The sequence below is a fragment of the Diceros bicornis genome, chromosome 2, assembly GCF_020826845.1.
Source record: "Diceros bicornis minor isolate mBicDic1 chromosome 2, mDicBic1.mat.cur, whole genome shotgun sequence".
Lineage (NCBI taxonomy): Eukaryota > Metazoa > Chordata > Mammalia > Perissodactyla > Rhinocerotidae > Diceros > Diceros bicornis.
This window is the reverse complement of record NC_080741.1, coordinates 30,664,380-30,685,544: the sequence shown is the minus strand read 5'-3', so window position 1 is coordinate 30,685,544 and position 21,165 is coordinate 30,664,380. Positions and strand designations below refer to the sequence as shown.

General features: G+C 32.1%; 1 protein-coding gene across 2 annotated transcripts in view; it reads left to right on the top strand.

The window, feature by feature from the left end:
• Positions 1-21,165, top strand: part of TOP2B (DNA topoisomerase II beta) — a 62,968-nt gene that overhangs the window by 27,962 nt on the left and 13,841 nt on the right. For both annotated transcript variants that reach the window (XM_058553903.1, XM_058553900.1), the window contains exons 8-27: positions 148-321; positions 1,776-1,877; positions 1,962-2,099; positions 3,803-3,941; positions 4,275-4,432; positions 4,582-4,707; positions 5,906-6,016; positions 6,104-6,209; positions 7,537-7,646; positions 7,985-8,077; positions 8,175-8,289; positions 9,635-9,756; positions 10,278-10,426; positions 10,961-11,192; positions 12,896-13,030; positions 13,945-14,145; positions 15,178-15,373; positions 15,517-15,608; positions 18,430-18,585; positions 18,735-18,818. In XM_058553903.1, the coding sequence (XP_058409886.1) occupies positions 148-321; positions 1,776-1,877; positions 1,962-2,099; positions 3,803-3,941; positions 4,275-4,432; positions 4,582-4,707; positions 5,906-6,016; positions 6,104-6,209; positions 7,537-7,646; positions 7,985-8,077; positions 8,175-8,289; positions 9,635-9,756; positions 10,278-10,426; positions 10,961-11,192; positions 12,896-13,030; positions 13,945-14,145; positions 15,178-15,373; positions 15,517-15,608; positions 18,430-18,585; positions 18,735-18,818 (2,739 nt within the window). The remainder of the gene's footprint in view (positions 1-147; positions 322-1,775; positions 1,878-1,961; positions 2,100-3,802; positions 3,942-4,274; positions 4,433-4,581; positions 4,708-5,905; positions 6,017-6,103; positions 6,210-7,536; positions 7,647-7,984; positions 8,078-8,174; positions 8,290-9,634; positions 9,757-10,277; positions 10,427-10,960; positions 11,193-12,895; positions 13,031-13,944; positions 14,146-15,177; positions 15,374-15,516; positions 15,609-18,429; positions 18,586-18,734; positions 18,819-21,165) is intronic.

Here is a 21,165-nt window from a genome sequence, read left to right as displayed (position 1 = left end):
GGGGAAGTCATGAAGATTTACATCTGCAGAGTAAGAGCTATTGTGAATGGGGGGAAATGAACATATGAAAGTACTTGATGGCATTCACCTAGTTGAGCTGCCAATATAAGGTTAATTATTTATTGTTTTTGTTTCTCAAATTAATAGGTTAATGGATTTCGCAGTTATGTAGATCTTTACGTGAAAGACAAATTGGATGAAACTGGAGTGGCCTTGAAAGTTATTCATGAACTTGCAAATGAAAGATGGGATGTTTGTCTCACATTGAGTGAAAAAGGATTCCAGCAAATCAGCTTTGTAAATAGTATTGCAACAACAAAGGTAATTATGCTAATTCTTTGTTTCCAAGTCAGTGGTAGAACAATGCTTCATTAAAAGCAACAAAATAAACAACAACAACAAAAAAACCCAGATCTTGCTTTTGTCAAATCAAAATTGACTCATGCAAATGAAAGCTTATTTTCTATGAAATGGCTGTCTTACAAATTATTTGAAAAATCCATTGAGAAATAAGTTTATAATGATTAGTGTTTAAAGTTGAATACATTTATATTTTATGAAATTTTGAATGATAACAAATTCCTTATTCTGTGTTCTGAGTTTAAAGCGTAAAATAAAGAATCATAGGAGTTGAGTCTGTTTGGGGGTCAGATTGTGGAACGTATTTGTCATTTTAAGGAGTTTGAACCCTCTTTTATAGGCTTTTGGATTTCAAAATCAAATGAAATTCTTCTTATCTAAAGGCATTTGTCCATTGACCATAATCAAGTATTAGGCAATATAAGCATGTATCCTAGAATAATCTAAAGCAGTGATTTGTCACTCTGTCACTCTTGTTCAAGTTTTAATTTATTTTTTTAATGTTCAATGTTTTTTATAACCTAACATCACTTTCTCTAGTCAACAGAAATCCTACATCAGTTATGATTGCATTTTGTTTTATGTAACAGAAACCTAATATGTAGTGGTGTAAACATGTACAGGTTTTATTTTTCCTCTAATAACTGGGGACTAGGGGGTTGGAAGTCTTAGTCTGGTACTGTGACTCCACAATGTCATCAGGGACCTGTGCTCTTTTTGTCTTTCTTTTCTGACACCCCTAGCATGTGGCTTTCATTCGCATGCCTTTAAGATGCCTGTTGTACCTCTATGCCTGATTTCCAAGTTCTAGGAAGAGAGAATGGGGTTGGGCAAATGCATATGCCAGCTAAATCTCTCCTTTTTTATCAGGAATACGATAGCTTTCCTGGAGGCCCCACGTAGCGGACGTCTGCTAACATCTGTGGCTAGAACTGGCTCAAGTGGCTACCTCTGGCTGCAAGGGAGTCTAAATTAGTGAATCTTTTTAATTGGACATGTTGCCAGTTAAAAATAAACAAATTTTGGGTTTATCAATAAAGTAAAAGGGGAGAATGGATATTGGATGGACAACTGGCAATGGCTGCCACAGTCCCTAAGTTTAAATCTTGTGTTATTACCACCACCATACCAGTATTCATTTTCACTTCCCTGTCTTTTTTTTTATTTGATTGTTTTTACTTTGTGTGGAGTTATATGGAGTTGGCTAATTGGCTCTATGGGCAAAAAGACCTTATTTTTTAAATCCCAACTCTGTCATCTGAGACTCATATTACTCCTCTGGAAAATAGGGTTAATACTGATTTCACAAAGTTGTTGTGAAGATTAAATGCTCGTTCTAGAAAAAAAAGAAGATGTATGTATTTTGCTACCCTAACTATAGAAGATTTCAGATTCTATTTTGTTTTCCTCTTTAGGGTGGACGACATGTGGATTATGTAGTAGATCAAGTTGTCGGTAAACTGATTGAAGTAGTTAAGAAAAAGAACAAAGCTGGTGTATCAGTGAAACCTTTTCAAGTAAGTGATGCTTTATATATTCTGTTGAATTATTAAATAATATCGGTTCTGACGTTGACCTTTTTTTTGGTATGTTTTCAACAGGTAAAAAACCATATATGGGTTTTTATTAACTGCCTTATTGAAAATCCAACTTTTGATTCTCAGACTAAGGAAAACATGACTCTGCAGCCCAAAAGTTTTGGGTCCAAATGCCAACTGTCAGAAAAATTTTTTAAAGCGGTGAGTAAAATTTATTATTTTTGAGTGTGTTTTTACTGAGTTAAGTAGTTTTCTTGATTTATTGTATTTGTGATTACTTTCTCTCTTATATTAACTGTGGGTATAAGCATACTTATGCTACAAAGTAATACACTTAATTCTGAAAATCTGAAAATTCTGAAAAGGGTAAATGTTGTTTCATAAAACAATTGATTATTTTGCCAAGATTTAAGGTAGGGAATCATGTAACTAATTGTGTTTTGCATTGGGCGTTATAAAACCAGATTTCCCTCCAACAAATATATAGCTCCTTATAGGACTCCTGATTTCATCTTTTCTACTCATTTCAACCTCATCTACTGATTTTTACCTCTATGTAGTTTTTTTTAAATCGTGATAACATATGCATAACATAAAATTTACCGTATTCTACATATTTTAAAATTTTATATTACTTTGCACATATTTATTTAGGCCACCTTAACCTTTCTAAAACAAGGTGAGAGTACAATAAATAATAAATCTTAGATTTATAACTGAGCCTTGTGGCTGCTAGTAACTTCTCATAATCTGTTGTATATAAGCAAGATTTGCCTCAGTTCCCTTGTTCAGCAATACTGTCAGTAAATATATATTAAGTAAACATATTAAAGTGCCTTTCAATATGTTTGCACTGGGAATGTAAAGATGAATAAATCACAGCCTCTCCTCTTTGGAAGGTTATAATTTGGTGGAGGAGTATCATGTAATTGTGATAAAGATAACATATTTATCAAATTCCAGTATTGGAATTTCAAAGGTAGGTTCTCACAAACAAAAACAAAAATCGTTTTTTAGGTTCTAGCTTAAGGCCTTAGAAATAGTACTTTGGATCTGATCATAATGAATTCTGAATACAAATGACCCTATGTTAATGCTTTCCTAAATTTCTGCTCTCATGACAGTTGTTCTCTTTATGAAGTGATTTGATTTAGATTTTATACTTTTTCATTTTTGGCAGATTAAGTTTATATTTGGAAACGTAATGCCTCTTTTTATGTCTCACCTCTTTTTATATCTCAGATATTCCAGAAAACTATCTCATACACCTAAAATCAAACTACCCAGGAATATGAAAATAACTCCAACTTGGAGAAGCTTCACTTTTTTTTCTTTTTGGGTTAACTTCTTGTCACACATTGATTCACTGCAGAGTGACACACAAAATATAATGTTGAAATCCTCGTTACCAAACTTTTTAAAGAATAAGGACTATTCATAAGTTCTTGAGTTTATCCTACTATTCCCTTCATGTTAAATATTTTTGTCATAGTGAATTGCAGATTCACATTTTTATATTAAGGGATATCAGAAATGTCAGTATCTAGAATTTCCCAGCTAGTAAATTCATGGGTGGATCATCTTTTACTCAGTTAATTTTAACAGAATTAGCTTGTAACAAAAGCCATGTATATTTCTCATGGAGTTTATTATAGTAAAATTTTTTCATATGTGGTAAAGTCACCCTTTTTTCATGTGTTTATATTTCAGTACAATAGATCATTGTGTATAGCTGCCTGAATTAGTTTTACTGTAGTTAGAGTAAAATTTACCAGCATATATTATTATTATCATCACCGTTATTGTTTTGCCTTATAATTGCACAGATTACAAGTATCACATTAATTTTAGCTAAGTGTATGAACTTGTGGCTTGTTTGTGTATTATTATTCTTTGATTTTTAGGCCTCTAACTGTGGCATTGTAGAAAGTATCCTGAACTGGGTGAAATTTAAGGCTCAGACTCAGTTGAACAAGAAGTGTTCATCAGTAAAGTACAGTAAAATCAAAGGTATTCCCAAACTGGATGATGCTAATGATGCAGGTAAGATTCGGATTTTTTTTTTTAAGATTTTAAGTTTTTATTTATCCAGTTATAGAAAATTTTCATTTTTCACATAGAGTTAGACTATAGGATTTTATGTTCAGAGTATAATTTTATTTCATGAAAATTGCCACATGTACCACATATTATTAATTTTCAGGGGATAGGAATTCAATAAAATATACTTAATAATTAAACTGTACTGAGCATAATGTACGATGACTCTTACAGTCTTTCAGTATCATCATCATGATTATTAATTTTTCTGGCTTCATTTTTCTTATTGGTAAAATTGAGGAATTTGGAGTGTATATCATTTTTAATTTCTCTCAGGTGGCAAACATTCCCTGGAGTGCACACTGATACTAACGGAGGGAGACTCTGCCAAATCGCTGGCTGTGTCTGGATTAGGTGTGATTGGGCGAGACAGATATGGAGTCTTTCCCCTCAGAGGAAAAATTCTTAATGTACGGGAAGCTTCTCATAAACAGGTATATATCTGTATATATATATACCCCCACGTATGGATGACATTTTAATACTTTGCTAAAATTGTTGAATTTTTAAATGTAAATTCTGACTCACTTTTTGTATATTTCAACACTTTAAAATACTTAAAATTTTTTTCCTTTTTGAACAGATCATGGAAAATGCAGAAATAAACAATATTATTAAAATAGTTGGTCTACAATACAAGAAAAGTTATGATGATGCAGAATCCCTGAAAACTTTACGCTATGGAAAGATTATGATTATGACTGATCAGGTTGGTTTAAAAGTTGCCACATATTTAAAACTCATCTTTTTTAGAGTATCCTTTTGATATTTGTTTCATGAGACTTCCTGTAAGATAATACAAGTGAAATGATTGTACATCAAGGGGGAAAAACATTGTTTAATGGCACTGTTCGTGTGAAGCACATTTTACATGATCTAATTTATTGGGTAACCATCTTTTTGGTTAGTTATTTTAAAAATGTTTTGGGGCTGGCCCCAAAGCAGTTAAGTGCATGTGCTCTGCTTCGGTGGCTGGGAGTTCGCCGGTTCAGATCCCGGGTGTGCACCAATGCACCGCTTGTCAAGCCATGCTGTGGTGGCATCCCATATAAAGTAGAGAAAGATGGCCACAGAGGTTAGCTAAGGGCCAATCTTCCTCAGCAAAAAAGAGGAGAATCAGCATCAGATATTAGCTCAGGGCTGGTCTCCCTCACAAAAAAAAAAAAAATGTTTTTAAATGCAATAAATATAAGAAGAGGAAAGCACAAAGTAGTATTATGGGGTTGAAGCTTACCTATAAGTAGGAAGGAAATAATGAAATTTATAAGTGAGAAAGATTAATCAATAGGATAATGGTTAATATTTGTATGTGATGGCATAATTTGGGATGCACAAAAACTAGAAGGACTTGAATAGTAAAATAACAGTAATTAGGAAAGAACTAGGAAATTGAAAAGGAAGAATTTCATATGTATCCAACTGCTTGTCTCTTATATACTCTAAAAGCATTTGTAGAGAAAATCTTCAACTGAAAAAGCTGGTATATAGTTTTAAGCAAAAATTTAGCAGTTTTTATGTTAAGGGAAGACTTGTGAATACCTGTACTTCATGGATTTCTTCTTCAAAATTACCCAGTGAAGTGGCATTATAACCATGTTTTATGTATTTCTATCCTTAAATCATTCTCTTGGTGAAATCTGGGTAAACCATAAAACAGATATAATGATAGTATATTTTATATAATGACAGGAAGCTCCAGCCTATCACTGGCTACGTTCTTTATTTGAATTTTAAGAAAAAGTTCTTTACTGTGATCATCTAAAGAATACTATCTACTCTTTTGTAAAATGCAGTTCTAAAATTTGAATGGAATCTTGCCTCTTTGCTGCATTCATTCATTTTAAAATTTGGCTATATAAGTCATTATAGTTCATAAAATTATCATATCACTCTTTACTAACATTTAGGATCAAGATGGTTCTCACATAAAAGGCCTGCTTATTAATTTCATCCATCACAATTGGCCATCACTTTTGAAGCATGGTTTTCTTGAAGAGTTCATTACTCCTATTGTAAAGGTACTATTTACATTAATATATTTTTATACTTTTGTCTTAAAGAGTAGCAGAAAAACTAATTTTTATTTATTTTTTTATTAACTTAAGGCTAGCAAAAATAAGCAGGAACTTTCCTTCTACAGTATTCCTGAATTTGATGAGTGGAAGAAACATATAGAAAACCAGAAGGCCTGGAAAATAAAATACTACAAAGGTTTGTATTTTAAAATACTTAAATTTTGTGAAGTTACTACTGAAATAATTTATTTTTATGAGAGTATTATAAAATATTTTGAAAGTTTGTCACTTTTAGACTTCAAAAACAGCTATTGCTGATATTTAAAAAATTGTTATGGAAAATTTTATAAAAGTAGAGTAGTATAATGGGCTTCCCATGTATTTAAACAGTCACCATTTCATGGCCAATCTTGTTTCATCTAAACTATTCTCATTGCCACCCCATTAGTTTGAAATAACTTCCAGACATTATATTACTTCTATAGTAAGTTAGTATGTATTGCTAAAATAATTTTTAAAAAATGTCAATAATACTGTTCTAATACCTTTCTTTATAACCTTAAGTATTTAGTCAGTGTTATAATTCCCCTGATTGTATTAAAACTGTTTATTATTATAGTGGGTTTTTTTTTTTTTTCCTTTTTCAGTTAGGATCCAAACGAGGTCCACACATTGCATTTGGTTGATAAGTCTCTTAAATTTTAATACATTGTTTCTCTTCATATTTTTTCCTTGATTTTATTCAAAAAGTTGGATTGTTTGTCCTTTATAATTTCCCACATTCTGGATTTTGCTGACTATACCTGTAGTTTCATTAAATATGTAGCATGTTTCTCTGCCCCTTATTTTCTGTTAATAGGTAGTTAAATTGGAGGCGTGATCAGATTTGGATTAGATTTATATGGCAAAAACATTTAATAGTTGGCATTGTGTACTTATGTTAGGAGGCATGTAATATCTGGTTTTTCTTTGTCAAAATTGATCAGTTGGTACAAGTGTTGCCAGCTTGATGCATCAGCTTTTTACCTAATGATTTTAAACAGCCATTGATGTTCGTGATTCACTTAAAAAAATTTTTTTTCAGCTTTATTCAGGTATAATTGACATAAAATTTTATGTATTTAAGGTGTACAACATGATTTGATATACATATACATTGTGAAATTATTACCACAATCAAGTTAATTAACAAATCCATCACCTCACATAATTACCTTTTTTTTTTTTTTGTAGAGAGAACATTTAAGATCTACTCTCTTAGCAATTTTCAAGTATATAATATGGTATTATTAACTGTAGGCACCACACTGTACATTAGATCCCCAGAACTTACTCATCTTATAACTTGAAAGTTGGTACTTTTTGACAGACCCATTTCCCCCACCCCATAGCCCCTGGCAACCACCATTCTGTTCTCTCTTTCTGAGTTCGACTTCTTTTAGATTCTACATATAAGTGAGATCATCTAGTGTTTGTCTTTCTCTGTCTGCCTTATTTTCACTTTTATTTTTTAAATTGTGCAGGGTTGGGTACCAGTACAGCTAAAGAAGCAAAGGAATATTTTGCTGATATGGAAAGGCACCGCATCTTATTTAGATATGCTGGTCCTGAAGATGATGCTGCCATTACCTTGGTAATAAAGTTAATTTTTAAAAATCTTGCCTAATATCCATCCCTCTACCTGTCATACCTTTTCTCCTAGTCTTGGTTTTCTGTGATAAGTCTCTTTTGAATTCTGATACCCAAAATAGTTCATCTTAGTGTCTCCCCCCATTCCCCAGATTATGCCCTGCTTTCATAGGTTCTGTAATTGAAAGATCTCTGTGTAAGTGTATTTTTAATAAAAACATATTGGGAAAAACCTTAATTTCCCAAAAATTAATAATTAGTTATTTGCCTTTATACATTTTAGTTTTATAATGAAATTTATTTTATTTTTAATGTGTGAAATTGTTACCTGGAATCTTTCAGGCATTCAGTAAGAAGAAGATTGATGACAGAAAAGAATGGTTAACAAATTTTATGGAAGATCGGAGACAGCGTAGGTTACATGGCTTACCAGAGGTTAGTCATAAAGAGTGGTGATCTGGGGGAAGAAAGAGAAAGAGACTAAAATTCATGCAGTAATAATGACAATATTGCTATATAACTTTTTTCTTAGCAATTTTTGTATGGTACAGCAACAAAGCATTTGACTTACAATGATTTCATCAACAAGGAATTGATTCTCTTCTCAAACTCAGATAATGAAAGATCTATACCATCTCTTGTTGATGGTAAGTAGCTTTTGTTTAAAAATCTTTCTCATTTTTGTATGTTATTGAGTATATTTTAATTTCATGTACTTTAAGCTATCCTTATAATAAATTTTAAAATTCTAATGTTGCTTTTGAGATGTTTTGATAGGACTGAAATCTTTTATATTCCTCAATTTGAATCTTTTAAACCCTTTTTGAGTTTTTTAGGAAAATTAATTTTGCTAAGTTCTCAAATATTTAGCAGAGATTAAATTTTAAAAACACCTTTATACCTCAATACCAAAACCTAATACTTTAATTTATTTAATTTGACAAAAAAAATTTAGAAACTGCTATCCAGTAGTTAGAGCAGATTTTGGTCTTCTATCTAGAACTTTTTAATTTTCATTTTATAACTTTTAGCAAGTTAGTTGATCTTTCTGTTACTTGGTTTTTTAGCTAATTGCAGATGGTTCTACCTGCCCATCTAGTTCTAGCTTTAAGTTACATCCCTTCTATGAAGTCTTCCCTAACAATTGCAATCTAAATTGGTCTCAGATGCCTAGACTTCTATGCCGATAATATGTGCTTCTTATTTTACTTGTGTTAATTTTGCCTCCTCAAATTAGATTATAAAATTCTCAAGGAAAGTGGCCATATTTTATCATCCTCTTGTTTCTACCATGCTCTGGGCCCACGATGATGATGATGATGATAGCTAGCCTATACTGAAAAGTTTGTTACTATGCTTATTGGCCTAGAGCAAGAAGAATGATAAGGAAGCAGAGTGCTTTGCTTGCATTATCTCATGTAATCCGTATGATCACCCTATTAGGAAGGTAATTATTTCTATTACACTGATGAGGACACTGAGACTTATTGGTTTTGTAATTTGTGAAAAGTCACATGGTAAATGGCCAAGTTGAAAAGAGTATCCAGATTGGTGAGATTTTAAAGCCTGCATTCTTAACTACCATAATAGCTCTCTTCTTTATAAGAGTTTTTCTGATTTGGAATACTCTAATAATAGTTTTCAGGCTCATTGATAGTTTGCTGGTACTTTAGTTACCACTGACATTTTGGGTGTATGAGTGTTTGGAAACTCCTATGAATGGAGTTTGATGCCACTGAGCAGTTCTTTAAGACCAGAAGGTGGTCTTTCAATTGGTACTTCACTTTTGGAATAGATTGAGATGGTATAAAAACTTGTGAGTAAGTACTCTGTTATAGAATCTCAAGTAACAATTTTATTTATTTTTCTAAAGGAAACTATATCTTTGCTTTTTTTCTCTTAAATATATAGAACATTGTCGTTACTAAAAGAAACATTACAACTATATCTTGAGTAATATTTTTAAAAGAGGGTTGTTCTTTTTAAAAATAGGCTTTAAACCAGGCCAACGAAAAGTTTTATTTACCTGTTTCAAGAGGAATGATAAACGTGAAGTGAAAGTTGCCCAGTTGGCTGGATCTGTTGCTGAGATGTCTGCTTATCATCATGGAGAAGTAAGCATTAAGATTGGAATCAATTAAGACCTATACATATTGGCATGAAGAATGATAATTAAGCATGATCAAAGTACTTTTCTTTTTTGTTTTGTTTTGTTTTGTTTATTGCAGTAACATTGGTTTATAACATTGTATAAATTTCAGGTGTACATCATTATGCTTCTGTTTCTGCATAGATTACATCATGTTGACTACCCAAATACTAATTACAACCTATCAGCACACACATGTGCCGAATTATCCCTTTTGCCCTCCTCCTCCTCCCTCCCCCCTTCCCCTCTGGTAACCACCAATCCAATCTCTGTCTCTATGTGTTTGTTTGTTGTTGTTATTATCTACTAGTAATGAGGGAGATCATGTGGTATTTGACCTTCTCCCTCTGACTTATTTCACTTTGCATAATACCCTCAGGGTCTTTGGAAATGTAAGAGAATCGAGAGTTTGGATTTTAATAAAAATTAGGGAATCCATATAGAAACTTTAGAATATTAATGTTATATTCTGTTTCTATTCTATAGCAAGCATTGATGATGACTATCGTGAATTTGGCTCAGAACTTTGTGGGAAGTAACAACATTAATTTGCTTCAGCCTATTGGTCAGTTTGGAACTCGGCTTCATGGTGGCAAAGATGCTGCAAGCCCTCGTTATATTTTCACAATGTTAAGGTAACAATTTGCTGATATAATGGTATAGAGTTCCATCTGAAGTTTATTGGAATTAACTAAATGTTTAATAGAATTGTAACTATGGAGAGATATAATTAGATATTCTATTGAGGGTGAATGTTCCAAATTATTTGATCACAAATAAAATGAAGTTTGTTGATCTCAATTTTTATGAGTTATTGGTGAAACCAGTCCTAATGAATGTAAGGATTGTTTCTGACCCAACTTTACTTTTTAGACTGAAGATGCATTTTGTGGTGTAGTCAGAGTAAGAGGAAATCCTTAAATCTGTCAATACTAAGAATTTAGTAAGTAAGTATATAAGTAAAATAGGGCTATTTTATTCTGGCTTTGTGCCTGAGAGAAATATATTTGGTAATAAGGTTAGGAATATTTTATTAAGTACATGTAATCAAAATTTTTTAAAATGTGTTCTTTTAAAGAGATTTTTTGAAATGTAAAGTCTTTAATTATGTATAAAGTTTTATTTCCTAAAACATGACATCTTTCCATATTTCTTTTTCCTTTCATTAGCTCTTTAGCAAGACTGCTTTTTCCTGCTGTGGATGACAACCTTCTTAAATTCCTTTATGACGATAATCAACGCGTAGAGCCTGAGTGGTATATTCCCATAATTCCCATGGTTTTAATAAATGGTGCTGAGGGCATTGGTACTGGATGGGCTTGTAAACTACCCAACTATGATGCTAGGGAAATTGTGAACAATGTCAGACGAATGCTAGAAGGCTTGGATCCTCATCCCATGGTAATTATTTAGAACTTATTGCTTATCTTGTTTATTTAACAAATGATAGTGTATAAACTATAAAGTCTAGTCATTTTAGAAAAGTAATGGAACCATTTTCATTTTAAAACATAGTGTAGACAATAAAGACCTTATTAGTGTGTAACTTGATTTGTGCTTACAGTAAAGGATATAAGCTTTGGGAAAAGCCTGGAGATAAGGTTTATGGGGAGAAACTGTTTATTGAAATTTAAAAAGACTCCCATATTTCAGGCTTTGAAATATCTAAATGATATAGAGAATAATGCTTTTATGACAAAATTATATGTAACTTTATGTTTTTGTTCTCAAACTACTAAGTCATATTGGAGTTGTAAGAATGCTTAAAAACACATTGTATATATTTTAATGTATCTGCATATTTTTTTTTTTTTGCCGTTTTCTTACATCATTCTCTGGGCTCAATTCTTCCACCAAACTCCCTCCAAGAAAAACCTCTCAAAAAAATGTCCTCCCCTCTTTCACATGATTTAAAATCATCTGGAAATTTCCCTTTATCATGATACACTTAAAGTGTATTTCTATTACAAAAATGATAGTGCTTATTGTAGAAAATATAAATAAGCAAAGAGGAAAAAATACTTCATAAACCCATCATGTAGAAATAAACTGTTAATATTTTTATATATTACTTTCCAAGTTTTATTTCATTTTTGTATTTTAAAATAAAACAAAAAATTAGATTATGAATATGATTTAAAATGTTTTCCCCTTAAATACTTTAAAGTATTTTAAAATATTTCTAACAGAAGCATCAAATTACTTTTTATGATTATGGTGTTTTATTTTAATTCTTTCAGATACATTTTAGAGTATTAAATCAATGTATTTGATCAATACATACTTCTTTTGTGCTTGATATTTATATATATATCTATATATGTATCTATATCTCTATATCTCGCTCTACATGAGATACTATGCTAAGTAGTGAGATAAAGAACTATGATCCCTATCTTCAAAATGTTAGTCTGTTGTCAAGATAAGGTATCAGGGCATGAAGTTTACAGTGACAAAAGATATTAATAGTTGCTTAATGTGCCAGAAGAAATGTCCTGTGCTATATGCCTAACTTCTTAGTGATAATAACAAATATGAATTTTAGAAGAGGGAGAGATCGCTTGTAATTAGGCTGAGAAGGATAAGTAAGATTTATATAGATGAATGGAGTATGGGGAGCTAAATATATGTCAGGGCTGGTCGGTTGAGTGAAAGTGAGAATATTCAAAATATTCAAGCAAAATGTGGAAGAAGCATAGTAGTCTGGAAGGCAAATCATTGGAGAAATGGTAGAAAGTTAGACTGGGTTCAGGCTATGGAAGGCTTTCAGTGTAGCATCCAAAGAGTTTGAATTTAAAGGATTATTAATCTAGGAGAGAAGGAGGTATGGAGGCAATAGGCTGAAAAAAAGAGTAATATTCTAGGAAGACTAGGAAAGATGATGCTAAGGTTTTGAGATTGGGAGATGTTGAGATAATATTAACAGAAGCTGTGAATTCAAGATTGAGTTATTATTTGCATTGGGACTGTTGAGGATGAGGAATTTAATTTCAGTCATGTTAATCTGTCAATAGCAGTAGGCCATAGACTATGGGGCATTCAAATGGTGATGCTGGCACTTGAGAGAAGTCAGGGCCTTAAGTTATTTTTATTTTTCTCTGCAGCTTCCAAACTACAAAAACTTTAAAGGAACGATCCAAGAACTTGGTCAAAACCAATATGCAGTCAGTGGTGAAATATTTGTGGTGGATAGAAACACGGTAGAGATTACAGAGCTTCCAGTTAGAACTTGGACACAGGTTAGTTTAAGTATGTGAGCACCTGTGAGGAGAGCATTGCATTAAGCAATGCTTTCTGGTAAGAATATGATTCCATCATTGTTTGCCCTAAGTCTGTATAGCGTTTAAAAATTCCTATATACATTTTTGCCCCATTCAGTGGAATTTGTGCTTTGAATATTTAAGTAGTAATCAAAAAGATTTTAACTTATCTAAATGTACAATGACTTAAGCTAGCTTTTTTGTGTGTGTGTGTGTGTGTGTGTGTGTGTGAGAAAGATCGGCCCTGAGCTAACATCTGCCAATCCTCCTCTTTTTGCTGAGGAAGACTGGCCGTGGGCTAACATCCATGCCCATCTTCCTCCACTTTATATGGGACACCACCACAGCATGGCTTGCCAAGTGGTGTGTCGGTGCGTGCCCGGGATCCGAACCGGCGATGCCCGGGCTGCCACCGCGGAGCGCGCGCACTTAACCACTTGCGCCACTGGGCCGGACCCTTAAGCTAGCTTTTAAAGAGACTTATCTTTGTTTATCTTGAAATGAGTAGAATAATATGTAAGAAATAGTCTTTTGAACCCTTATAAATATGGTCAATTAATTCATGTCAGTTAGTATCAGCTGTTACAAATCTAAAAGTATGCATGTCATCTCTTGTCAGTTCTAGTTGATGTCATCCTCTCATATTCTTAGCCTTTTCCTTGCCCTTTGGAGTATGAGCAGATCAGAACCATTACCTTATATATCTTCTGTCACCATTGAGATCAGCTTATATTGTCTTTTATAATGACTGGGCAGGAGATGATTGAGATGGAGGTTTCCCTTTTTTTTTTTCCCACCAGAGTTGAGAATTTTTTAAAAAGTTGCATGACTTGTAGTATGAGAACATAAGTGTGTGTCATGAAAAGAATTGCTTATTTTTAAATCTTTTATAGGTATATAAAGAACAGGTTTTAGAACCTATGCTGAATGGAACAGATAAAACACCAGCATTAATTTCTGATTATAAAGAATATCATACTGATACAACTGTGAAATTTGTGGTGAAAATGACTGAAGAGAAACTAGCACAAGCAGAAGCTGCTGGACTGCACAAAGTTTTTAAACTTCAAACTACTCTTACTTGTAATTCTATGGTAAGTTATTAGATTCACTATAATTTAACTTTTCTTTTTTGCCATAAGTTGGGTTTTTGTAATGGCTTCATGATGGGAGTGGCTATAGTGAGTGTGGATGTGTTTTCCCCCCCTCTATATTTGCTAAAGAGTTTAGAGGTGCATTCCTTTTCCTCTGCTATTATCCACTACTCTTAATCCCAACTCTGCATTTGTGCATCTCGGCTTGAACACACAGGATACACACACCCTCACACACACTGACTAAAGTTTATGAGAGTGATTGTTGCAGGGTTTTCATGTGCTTTATGCCTGTCTCTATTAGCATTTTAATTGTGGAGTACTTATCTCCTCATAATTCTAATCTGCTTTATTAAACTTGTATATTTGTGTTTATATATATTTGGGGAGGAAGGTAGAAAGTGAATATGTATGATTACCCTTGTTTCATTCCATATTAGCTTTTAGATTTAAAAAAGAGTAAAAGAAAATCTCCCAGTAATAGCACAGGGGCTGAGAAAAAGTGCCATAATCTGCCAAGAAACGCTGATGGAAAAAGGAGAAAAAGGATAGAGAAGAAGCAAAATTTTCCCTCAAATTGAGAAAGTTTGAGTGAATTACAGCACAGTTATAAAAAACGAAAAAGAGAGACAAATGCACATGCATTGAGTATATGGGGGAGAGAGAACTTGAACATTTTTAAACTTGGAGATAGACTATGTTTGTTTTTAGTTTGAAAAAAAATTTTTCTTAGGTGGTTTTGTAGCCACTTTAAATAAGAACCTTTTTTAAGGACTTATTTTTATCTTTCAAAGTTATTCCTCTTTTAAATATTGTCATAGTTTTGACAATTAAATTTATCAGTTTCTTGGAGTCACCAAAGGAATATTTACAGAAATGTGCTTAATAGTTTTGGTTCTGTTTAATGGCTTTTATGGGTGGTGTGTGTTCATATAAGTATTATGGTTATTTTAAATACTGTAGATATCATACAAGTTAAAAATACCAATATACAGACTTATGTAATCTTCAAAAACTTTGTGTTTTGCTTAGGTACTCTTTGATCATATGGGATGTCTGAAGAAGTATGAAACTGTGCAAGACATTTTGAAAGAATTCTTTGACTTACGATTAAGTTATTATGGTTTACGTAAGGAGTGGCTTGTAGGAATGCTGGGAGCAGAATCTACAAAGCTTAACAATCAAGCCCGTTTCATTTTAGAGAAGATACAAGGGAAAATTACTATAGGTAAGATGCACCTTTAAAAATCTGAACATTAGTTAAAATGGAAAAAAATCTTTATTAATAGAAGACATTTTTATCAGTAGAATATAAACAAATACAAATTGAATCTCTTTTCTTGATCCTAACTTTATTTTTCCCTCACATAGAGAATAGGTCAAAGAAAGATTTGATTCAAATGTTAGTCCAGAGAGGTTATGAATCTGACCCAGTGAAAGCCTGGAAAGAAGCACAAGAAAAGGTAATCATTTGCAGAAAAAGACATTTAGAGAAGCTTATAAAAGCATCTTCAAAACAAACAAAAACCTAACCCATAAATTTTAAATTTAGTACTACTAAAGGTGCTAAGTTATCTTTTTGGAGGCTGAAGTCTTCTGTTTATCCACAGAACAGATACAGTACAGGAATTTGCAGTGCACACCCACCACAAAGCACTTTGCCAGTGTGACTCAACCAGGGCCTGGAGAAATGACTCCAGGTGTGAGAAGGTAGCTCAGTCTCCTTGGCCTTTTATCTGAGCCTGCCATTATAGGGTGTTAGTTGTGGTGGTGGTTTTTGTGAGGTGCATGTATACTATCTGGGAACTATACTGGTAGCACATAAGTCATTTCACACTGGTCAGTCTATGATCACAATATGGTAGTCAGTTACCATTCACTTGATCTGGTTTCAGTTTACACTGGGAAGACTAGAGACAAAATGTTTAATGTTATAGTATTTATAGAGCACGAAGTATGTGCTCTGCCCTGTGCTTAGATCTTTGGCTGGAGATTTAAATCCTGGAACTTCAGATTAAAAGTCTGATGTTTTATTAATTAAGTTGTCCATTTCAGATCATAAAGTACTAAGTTAATTCAGTGAATGGAATATCGAAACTTTGAGATTTCTTTCAAGAATTAGTTTTTTACTGTTGTGTATAATTAAAAGAAAAATTTAAAAAGGCAGTACAACATTGTGATTGAGAACACAAATGTACAAGGAAGAAAATGGGAAATGATTAATTTTTTGGATACTTAATTAGAATATTGTGTATGTATGATACTGATAATGTTAGCTTCTTTAAAAAATACAATTATGATTATGTGACATAACTTGAACTAAAATTTTAAACTTCCTACATTTATGAGTTCTCAACCATAATGTTTTTCATGAAACTACATTGAAATGCTCCTTTTGTTTACATTATTTAAGCTTTTTTCAATTTTGAACAGTAGATAGAATGCCATATATTAGAGTGAATATAATTAGAGTAAATTATATATTTAGCAGTTACATATTAAGATAATAGGCTTATTCATCATTTGAGGAAAATGGGGTAGCGTTCAAAATTAAGATGATTCGAGCACTTCGCTTTCCTTTCAATGTGTTTTATTGCATTCTTAAACCCCAAATTATGGTTTATACACTACTTGCCCTTCTGTATCACTATAGGTTTAAACTATATCTTAAAAGAAAATTAACTAGTAAGCTAATGAATTTAATGCTTAGTTTTGAAAGATAAAGGTGTTTAGGGTTTGGGAATGCCCTTCTGGTAGAAGTAGACTTGATGAGTAAAACCTAGTGCTTGGTTTCAGTAATTTCATTGTCACCATCAGAATTTTCTCAGCATCTTGGCCATGTGTTCACGTTAGGGGTTCGGGTAACAAAAGGAGCTGCTCTTACAAGAGTGTCCTATTGTGTAGAGTTGGAGAAAAGAGAATTATAAAGCAGATAATTGGAAGATTAAAGTTTTTTGAAAACCAGAATTCTGTCTTTGGAACTTGAAAAGTTTGCTTTTCTTGATTTCTGAAAGTTTCCTTAGTCATCCTCATGTTAACAATGGTAGATACACATGTTCCTAGAGTGCTCATTAACAATACTTTGAGTGTCATCAAAACCTAGAACAAATAGACTTTCTAAAGTGTGAGTCTAAACAGGATTTTATGACACCCTAATAATACTTTCATAATAGTGTAACAACTTAAATATTCCATAGCAACACACTGTTGCATGAAGAATTTTTAAAAACTTGTAGAATTTATTAATTTGTCATAAGTTATCTAGGTACTTATTAATCATCTATCAACTCAACAACAGCATTCATTATTTGGCTAATGTTGCTTAATTGAATTTATCGTTTTGTTTATGTAATGAAGCATCTTGCTTTGCAATTTTTATTTTTATCCTTTTACTTCTAAATTACACTTAAACTTTGTATATATACATTATTTTACTGAAAATTTTAAATTACATGTAAAGCTTTTTTTTTTCTTTTTTGATTATCAAAAGTGAACTTTTTGTGTTGTGGAATGTCACGGTTAACTCAGTCATTTTTAATCATCTGAGTGCCTTAAACAATTTAGATACAATTTTATTTAATGGCTGTTGTTATTTTAAAAATTTTAAAGGTGATGTCACCTATAGTAACTTCTATTAAATACATTGAATTTTGAAATTTAATATTAGCATAAGAGGATTTTTTGTTTCTAGGAAAAAAGACCTTATGAATAAAATTTTAGAATAGCCCTCACAATTCTTACCCTAACTCACCAGCTCTTAAATTCTTAACTGAACTTTCTCCTAGTCCTTCCATGAATATTCTTGCTTTAGAGAATTTTTATTGAGAATTCATCTCTAGCGAGTGGCTGTACTTTAGTATATTTTACAACTGAAAAACATTCTTCATGAGTGATATTTTGGGTTTCCAATTATTCATTCACTTACCAATATAAAAATCTGACAAGATGCAGTGATAAAACATTAGTTCCACAAGATGTGGTGTCTTCTCATTTCTTAGTGCCTGAGAAAAGCAGTTAATTTTTCATCAGATTCCTGGATAAATAGGGACTGAATATACCATTCCTTTTGAAGACTTTATTGAGCATTTGTAGAAAATTTAAACTTTTTATAGGATATATATTTTTATAGGTAATCTTGCAGATAATCTAAAATAACCCCATTACCCTGAAGATGTAGCATTAAGAGAATAGCATATGTGGAATTTTTAACTCAGTATTCAATAAAATTCAATATTGATTTGATACTATACAGGACGTTAATATAAAGTTTATTATTTTTTACAGGCAGCAGAAGAGGAAGAAACACAAAACCAGCAGGATGATAGTTCCTCTGATTCAGGAACTCCTTCAGGCCCTGATTTTAATTATATTTTAAATATGTCTCTGTGGTCTCTTACTAAAGAAAAAGTTGAAGAACTGATTAAACAGAGAGATGCAAAAGTATGAACTTTCGTGGGTTAAATAATTCGAAACTATTTCAATGTTATCAATATCTTTGTTTTTCTTTTTCCAAAAATAAGTATTTTGATGTACTGTTTATACATTTTTAAATTATTGAACATTTAAATTATACTACTTTTTTATTATAGGGGCGAGAGGTCAATGATCTTAAAAGAAAATCTCCTTCAGATCTTTGGAAAGAAGATTTAGCAGCATTTGTTGAAGAACTGGATGTAGGTTAAGTCTCCATTAAAATGTATTTGGAGGGGCTGGCCCAGTGGCATAGTGGTTAAGTTCACACACACTGTTTCAGTGGCCCGCGGCCTGGAGTTCGGATCCCTGGCGTGGACCGACGCACTGCTTGTCAAGCCATGCTGTGGCGGCTTCCCGTATAAAGCAGAGGAAGATGGGCACGGATGTTAGCCCAGGGCCAGTCTTCCTCAGCAAAAAGAGGAGGATTGGCAATGGATGTTAGCTCAGGGCCAATCTTCCTCACACACACACACACACACAAATATATATATTTGGAAAAGTAATGTTTATGAAACAAGAATGAAAATTCTTATTAAATTCTCTCAGTTTAACTTAGCGAAGGTTAATGTGTTGATAAACGGCATTAGGATTAAGCTTCTAGCTATATGAAATTATAAAGAAAAGTTAGGTCTGGTGTAGATGAAGGTAAAAAGCTATGGAGTTGAAATTTAGAATAAATTCTAATAATACCTTCTATGGGTTAAAATTTCTTAACTGACTTCAAATTAGCTTATTGATTCAGTTTAATGCTCCCCAAAGAGGTAGAGCAATATATATATGATTGAATATAGGTACTTTGATTTTAAAAAAGTAGAATGATAGTCTCTAGACTTAGAGAAATTTTAATATTTTTTGTTATAACTTAGTTTTCTTCAGGTAGAATTCTAATTTAAAAAGTAAAAAAAATATGTAAAGATATAAAATGTAAACTTTTTCTCAACTTCTCAATTTGTTTTTAAGCAATTAACTCACTTAAAATCTTAGAATTAAATTAATAGTAGCAGTATGATCGTCTGATTTTGAGTAGCACAAGGTCAATTACTACTTATTACTACACATATGATATTACGTAATTTTTTACTTTTTAGTTGTTTCATTGATTTATTGTCCACATGTTCTAGTTTTATTTTCATGGCGTTTAAGTCAAAATTAGAACTCTTAAGAATCAGTGTGGTATGTTAGTTTCCTAGTAGAATTTCTGGAATTTTTTTAGTGCTATTGTTCTGGGTTCCCTTATGATCTTTTAAGTGCCATAGGGTAAATATTCTTTGATTTATGCTTTTCTTACATTGTCAGTGAATTAGATTTTTTAAAATTTCAGACCCTTTTTTCTTGCTGACTTTTACATTTAGAAATTAATAGCCATTAAAAATGAAGCAAGTGTACATTAAGAGGAAAATTATTCTTGATTAATATTAATGATATTCTGATATTACTTTAAATTTGATCACTGACGATTAACAGTGAGATATAGAAAACTTTTGGTTATGCCTATAAATTTCCTGACTATTGAAGAGTCATCACTCAAAACAATCCCACTGAATAGCATTACTCTTTCACTTCTAATTTATCACCTTATTTTATTATTTGATAATTAGCAAAGTAGGTCCAAACAAATTGTTTATTCTGGATATAGTATTTTTCTTTTTTTACATCTAAAAGGATTTAGACTTAAATTTCATCTCTGTATCATTTATAGTCTAATAATACCATTAATTGGATATCTATTGTGTGCTGGCACTGCATTTGATGTAATCCTCAGAATGACCCCCACAACCCCCACAAATGAGAGAGGTTATTATTAACCTGTTATACAGATGAAGATCCTGAAGCTTGGGGAGAGGTTAAGTAACTTGCTTAGAGAGGAATTATATCATTATGGTTAAGAGCAATTATGCATCCTCTCCGAGTCCCAGTTTCCAAATTCTTGAAATGGGGATCACATGATTTCTAATGCCTAGGACATAGTAGGTGCCCTATAAATTATAACTCTTATTTCCCAAGGATTTATAACTAAAAAGTGGAAGTGCTAAGATTGCAATCCAGGCGTGCCTGATTTCAAAGCTTATGTTATTTTTATTAAGCTATTATGCTACAAAGATTTCTTAGATATCTTTCAAGCGATTAAAATGACATTTTGCCTCATACCTCTCAAAGCTTGCTAATTATTTGAAGGAATAATTCTGTAAAATGAAGAATCTTTAATATTAATCAGGATTATATCCTCATTTATTATTATATAGAACCTCCTAATCTCAATCTAACTGTATTGGCACTTTTAATTTTCATACTTTCTGACTTTATGAACAATTTTTTTTCATATTTTCTATTATGGCTAAAGCAACAGTAAAGAACAGCTTCATACTTGTTAACAGAACTGCTGTTTTGTATGATTTGCTAGGATTCTGATGATACCAGGTCATCAGAAGTCTTGATTTCGTAATGCATCATAGGATCCTAGAATTGGAAGGTACCATATAGGTCACTTAGTTACTACCCCCTTGTGTTACAAATGAGAAGCTAGTTAAGCAGAATTAGGACTATAAC